Source organism: Alosa alosa, unplaced genomic scaffold, assembly GCF_017589495.1.
Source record: "Alosa alosa isolate M-15738 ecotype Scorff River unplaced genomic scaffold, AALO_Geno_1.1 AALO_1.0_unplaced_885, whole genome shotgun sequence".
Classification (NCBI taxonomy): Eukaryota; Metazoa; Chordata; class Actinopteri; order Clupeiformes; family Clupeidae; genus Alosa; species Alosa alosa.
Genome location: NW_025963077.1, coordinates 1 through 6,885, shown reverse-complemented (window position 1 = coordinate 6,885; position 6,885 = coordinate 1). Strand labels below are relative to the sequence as shown.

Here is a 6,885-nt window from a genome sequence, read left to right as displayed (position 1 = left end):
TTCTGCAACCCTGTTGGTTCAGAGTGGATGTACCGCGGATGAAATGAAAAGTTAAGCTGAACTTCGTTTCACTGGAAATTAGCATTAAGCTGCTGTTGTTTAATTTCTTCAACTTCAGGAGAAAACACTTGAATCAATCACTTGTGTTTGGTGCTCAAGAAGACCAATCCACCCCTCAGACTGAACATCTGACTGAAGGAATAATTTTGCTTAAGGTCTCAGGACTCTACTTTCCATCGGGACTCAGGTTCTACTTTCCATCTGGACATCATTGTTGGGGGTCATCGCATGCTTTACAATGAGCTTAGAAAATGGCCTCCAAGCGAGTCTGAGGTGCTCTGCAGTCTGCACAGTGAGAAACTCAAGCTCTTCTGTCTGGAGGATAAACAGCCTGTGTGTCTGGTGTGTGAGAGACTCAAGGGAACATAAGAATCCACAACTTTAGTCCTGTTGTTGAGGTTACACATGATTATAAGGTAAGATGAGTTCAATGTTTTATTATATTATGTTATTTAATCTCATGATATTGGGGTTCGTTCATAAAACCTCACACTAAGCCTTTGAGACTTGACCATAACTGCTCTAAATAGAAAGCTGATTTTGTTCTTTGTCTTTCATCGTGGCAATGTACTGAGTTTGAATGCATGTTTATTTGTGTTGTTGCAGCATAACTGTTGTATATTTCATGTGTCAGGAGCAACTGAGGACAGAGATGGCCAAGCTGAAAAGAAAAGAGCGAAAGAAACATAAAAGAAACTAAACTAACCAATGATGAAACAACAAAACACATTAAAAGGTAAAGAGAAGACTCACAGAGGATATGCTAGTGGCATTTTGTATGTAAAATATTATACATGATTTTGACATTTTGTGCTATGTAAGACACAGGCCCTAAACACAGAGAAGCAGATCAAGGAGCAATTTGCGCAGCTTCACCAGTTTCTACGAGATGAAGAGGCAGCCAGGATAGCTGCACTGAGGGAGGAAGAGGAGCAGAAGAGTCAGATGATGAAGGAGAAGATTGAGAAGATGTACAGGGAGATCGTATCTCTCTCAATCACAATCAAAGACATAGAGGAGCAGATTAATGCTGATGACATCACATTCCTGCAGGTAAACACCCTCCCCTCACATCTGACACACACACACCCACGCACGCACGCACGCATGCACACACATACACATACACACACACACACACGCACGCACGCATGCACACACACACCCACAGACACACACACAGACACACACCCACACACACAGACACACAGACACACACATACACACACACGTTCAGCTGCATATTGTTCATGTTTATTCAGTTGATCAAAGTCAAAGTCAAAGTCAAAGTCAGCTTTATTGTCAATTTCTTCACATGTTCCAGACATACAAAGATATCGAAATTACGTTTCTCACTATCCTACGGTAAAGACTAGACATATTTTACCAATTTAGGTCCACAGACAAACATAACATTCAAGTAAACAAAAAAGTAAGTAAATAAGTAAATAAGAGGGCACATATAATAATGAAAAAATAAGAGCAGCAAAATTTGGTTGAAATTGTGCATAGACAGTCAATAAAATACTAGTGCAAAGTCAGGCCAATAAAAGGCTTGGGTAGTTCTGTTTGACCTAAGTAAGAAAGAAAGTGGCATAGTGGTGCAAGTTATGTAAGAGCAGTAGAAGTGTTGTGTTTTCAGGACAACAACACCAAGTTGTAAAGTGTACAAGTGTGCAAGTGTGCAAGTGGAGTAGTGCAGGCTGACCATTTTTGGTCCAATGTCCAGGATGTTATGTAGCGGAGGGTGGAGGGGAGAGGAGGGAGAGTTCAGCATCCTTACAGCTTGGTGTATGAAGCTGTTGGTGAGTCTGGTAGTGCAGGGGCGCAGGCTTCTGTACCTCTTCCCAGAGGGCAGTAGATCAAACAGATTGTGGCGGTGACTTGCATCACTCACAATTTTGGTGCTATGCGGGTGGTGGGTGGTGTAAATGTCCTTCAGGGAGGGAGTGAAGCACCAATAATCCTTCCAGCTGTGTTCACTATGCGCTGCAGGGCTTTCCTGTTGTATTCAGTGCAGCTTCCAGCCCACACAGCGATACAGCTGGAGAGGATGCTCTCAATGGTGCCTCGGTAGAATGTGGTCATGATGGCTGGTGGAGCACTTGCTGCGCCTGAGTTTCACTTGGGAAGTACAGGCGGCTGAGCTCTTCGCCAGTGATGCAGTGTTGGTGGTCCAGGAGGTCTTCACTGATGTGCACCCCAGGAATTTGGTGCTGCTCGCTCTCTCCACCACAGCACCGTTGATGGTCAGTGGCAGGTGTTGGGTGTGACCTCTCCGGAAGTCAACAACAATCTCTTTGGTCTTGCTGGCGTTCAGCAGGAGGTTGTTGTCCCTGCACCACGTGGTCAGATGGTCGACCTCTAACCTGTATTGAGTCTCGTAAGCCCTTAGTGATGAGACCCACCAGAGTTGTGTCGTCAGCAAATTTCACTATGTGATTGTTGCTGTAGGTTGCAGTGCAGTCATCGTCAGCAGGGTGAAGAACAGCGGACTGAGCACGCAGCCTTGGGGGGCCCCCCCTGCTCCAGTGTGATGCTGCTTGAGGTATTGTTGCCAACACGTACTACTTGAGGCCTCTGACAGAGGAAGTCCAGTAGCCAGTTGCAGAGGTAGGTACTGAGTCCCAGTTTGTCAAGTTTACAGATGAGTTGTTGTGGTATTATGGTGTTGAATGCAGAACTGAAGTCTATAAACAGCAATCTCACATATGAGTCTCTTTTTTTTTCCAGGTGGGTGAGGGGCTGGGTGGAGGGGCAGAGCAGATTGCATCCTCTGTAGACCGCTTGGCTCAGTATGCAAACTGGAAGGGTCCAGGGTGGGGGAGAATGGCTTTGATATGTGACATGACAAGCCGCTCAAAGCACTTCATGATGATGGGTGTCAGTGCCACAGGGCGGTAGTCATTGAAGCAGGATGGAGCAGTTTTTTTAAAACACAGGTATGATGGTGGCAGCTTTGAAACATGATGGGACGATGGCTTGCTTCAGGGGAAGTGTTAAAGATGTCTGTGAAGACATCCTTAAGCTCCCCTGCGCAGTCCTTCAGCGCACGACCTGGGATGTTGTCTGGACCTGTTGCCTTCTGGTGTTGATAGCAGCAAGTGTCCTCTTCACGCTGTCGGCAGAGAGGCACAGGGGCTGCTCATGTAGAGGGGGATGGGTCTTCTGTGGGCAGGTGCTGTTTTGTGCTTCAAAGCGAGCAAAGAAGCCGGTTCAGGTTGTTGAGCAGAGGGATGTTGCTCTCTCCACAGCTCTGTGGCGGGCTTGTAGTCCCGTGAGGGCCTGAATGCCCTGCCATAGGCTTTGTGCGTTCCTGCTGTCTTTGAAGTGGGTGGTTATCTTGTGAGTGTATTCCTTTTTTGCTTCCTTGATCTACAGTCAGTTTAGTGTTGGTGTGATGATCTCCGGTGAGTGTGGGGTTGGTGTGGTTGGTTGGGGGTGTGATGATCTCCAGTGAGTCTTGTGTTGGTGTGGTTGGTTGGGGGTGGGTCTGCGAGACTCTGTTGTCTCTGGTGTGTGTGTGTGTGTGTGTGTGTGTGTGTGTGCCATGTGTCGTCATCAGCAAAAACATTCCGTTTATTTTGTTATTTTCCAGAACTACAAGAGCACAGTGGAAAGGTGAGTGATCTGCCTCCTGTTTCTCTCTCTCTTCTCTGTGGTTCTGAACCCAAACCCACAGCAGCACTGACTCCTGAATGTTATTCCAGAGCCCAGTGCACACTGCAGGATCCAGAGAGGGTTTCAGGAGCTCTGATCAATGTGGCAAAGTACCTGGACAACCTGAAGTTCAGAGTCTGGGAGAAGATGCAGGAGATTGTTCAATGCAGTGAGTAAAAGTGGACACATACCCAGACATACACACACTGTCAAACACACACACACACTGTTGAATATATGGAGTATACCGTGGTGCATACAGGAAGTGTACATAGAGCACACGACCCCCCAACATACACACACACACACACACACACCAGAGACGTCACTATTGAAAGACAATGTGGGGGAGCTGGTGTTCTGTCTCTAAAGACAAGGGGGCTTAGCCCCCAGGGTTGTAGGTAATGCGTGTGTGAAAATATCTTAAAATGACTTCAATGAATTGGTATTAACAGGGACACCATGCCATTAGTTTTCCCTTTAAATATTGCTGATTATAACATAACAGTCTGCGGGGGCTGATATTGTATCTTGCCAGTGGCTCCCCAAGAAAATGTTAACAGGGCTGGTTAAATAAGTCCATTGCAAATCTTGGGTTGGCATACCAAAGCAGAACAACTGGGGGGGGGGGTACTCTGTGCGCGCAATTCAACAGAGAATAATGATGTGAATTTGGACGCATAGTATTACTATATATATATTTTTTTTATCCTCTTAGGGTGGCTTCATGTACACGTCCATTCACACATTCACGTTCATACACACACACACACACACGTTCATGTACACGTACGGAAACGTACAGAAACACACACACACATTTGTACACTCACGCATATACTCTCATGCATGTATCCTCACATATGCACACATACACACACACACAAACACTTTTATTTGGTCATTGGAATTCATCTCAAATTAATCTCATTTTCTATGTGTGTGTGTGTGTGTGTTGTTCTCTTTTCACTCAGACCATATGTGTTTCTCCTTCGCAGCTCCTGTGACTCTGGATCCCAACACTGCAAACCCACGACTCATCCTGTCTGAGGATCTGACCAGTGTGATAATGTGGTGGTCCTGATACAGAAGCTTCCTGATAACCCAGAGAGATTTGATCACTTTTATTGCAAAGCTTCTTGATTGATTGATTAATCACCACTATGTGGATACTGTTTTTTAGAATTGATTTAGATTAAGTGTTAGTTAGTAGAATTTGTATTTTAGTATATTTAGCATATTCTTTATCTTCTACTGTCCTTATTGCTTAGTTGTGTTTTTATATTATATACTTTAATTACTCTTTCTGCTGTTAAAGAATGTGTTTGTGTTGTCTGTATGCTGTTGAGACCTTGAATTTCCTCTGGGGATCAATAAAGTATCTATCTATCTATCTATCTATCTATCTATCTATCTATCTATCTATCTATCTATCTATGCCAGTGTCCTTGGCTCTGAGGGCTTTAACTCAGGGACTCACTGCTGGGATGTGGAGGTTGCGGAGAACACGTGGTGGAGTGTGGGTGTGATGGAAGAGTCTGCCCAGAGGAAGGGGTACATATCTTCCAGGAGTGGACTGTGGTGTGTTGGGTATAATGGTGCTGCATATGGAGCAGCGCGTGCTCCACCTCATGCCTCCACCCCCATCACAGCATGTGCTACACCACAGCCCTCCACTCTCCTCACAGTGCAGCAGAAACTCCAGAGGATCAGGGTGCAGCTGGACTGGCACAGAGGAGTCAAAGTCAAAGTCAAAGTCAAAGTCAGCTTTATTGTCAATTTCTTCACATGTTCCAGACATACAAAGAGATCGAAATTACGTTTCTCACCATCCCACGGTGAAGACAAGACATATTTTGCCAATTTAAGTCCACAGACAAACATAACATTCAAGTAAACAAAAAAGTAAGTAAATAAGAGGGCACATATAATAATGAAAAAATAAGAGCAGCAAAATGTGGTTGAAATTGTGCATAGACAGTCAATAAAATACTAGTGCAAAGTCAGGCCAATAAGAGGCTTGGGTAGTTCTGTTTGACCTAAGTAATAAAGAAAGTGGCATAGTGAGGAGAGCTGTCATTCTATGACCCTGATAATAACACACACCTACACACTTTCACACACACTTTCGGGTGATTCTCATGAAGCTGTGGTTAACATGTCCAGGTTCTATTTTCCGAAAACAATATTTTATTAATAGTAACTATGATATTTTCTACAAAGACAGTAAAGAATACTTTAGGGGCAGATGGTTTTTACTATCATTAGAACACTATTTCATAGCAATTTAACCCAAAATCACAGTGAATTCTCATTACCAAAATGTGTCCGGATCCATTATTCTATTGTTTGTTTTAATTTCATGAAAAATCCTTTTTACATAAATTGAATAAGATTATGCAAAGTTGTGTAAAAATGTATATATTATAAAAATATTGTGTTCACATTACAGTAAATGTTCCTCATTGCCGTAATGTGACTTGCCTGCCTATAAAAAGTACACTGTTCCATTAAATTAACAAGCAGACCCATGATGCATCACTTGGGACCAAAGGTTTAAAATGGAATCAAGTTCAGTGGTTCTCTCTTCTCTCACATGATATTTGTGTAAATGTCAGAGAATCTTTATCCTGTCACACTGTTGATTATCATTACCGATATGCTGCGATACTCAATGCTTTTACAAATATTTGAAATTATATTTTATGATGATAAAGACAATATAAGACTTTAATATTTTGTAAAGGTTAAGGTTACATAGCTTGCTAGCATTTTGTGTTATTTGCCAACTTAGTCAAGGACATCTCATTACCGTTACTCCAATCGCTTCGCTGCGCGGCGGTCATAATAACTTCGAGCAAGTTTGGAGAAAAGTCGGAGGTATGCATTTGTCAGGTAGGCTATGCTTTGTTGCGTGCATTAATTGCGCACGATGTTCCTCTATGACAGCAAAAAGACTTTAAGATGAACATGAAGCAGGCTTGCCATGACAGAAACAATGATAGCCAGCCTTCAATGTCCTCTTTGTCACTTCTCCAAACATACACCTGAGAGCAAGGCAAGCCCTCACAGAGAAATGCGTTGAGTTTTGCTGCAGGGGACATAATTTTACGTTGTGACGTTTCTTCATTCGGATTCATTTGCAATCCATTCCATTCTGAATAA

The 6,885-nt window shown here is 43.4% G+C and overlaps 1 protein-coding gene across 1 annotated transcript; it reads left to right on the top strand.

Moving 5' to 3' along the window:
* Window positions 1-888: 888 nt before the first annotated feature.
* LOC125290752 (E3 ubiquitin-protein ligase TRIM35-like) lies at window positions 889-4,781 on the top strand (the record flags this gene model as incomplete). The annotated part of the gene is made up of 4 exons (XM_048237267.1): window positions 889-1,113; window positions 3,659-3,681; window positions 3,771-3,889; window positions 4,719-4,781. Coding segments are annotated over 4 exons (430 nt in total), but the record flags the coding sequence as incomplete, so codon positions are not given.
* Window positions 4,782-6,885: the final 2,104 nt, after the last annotated feature.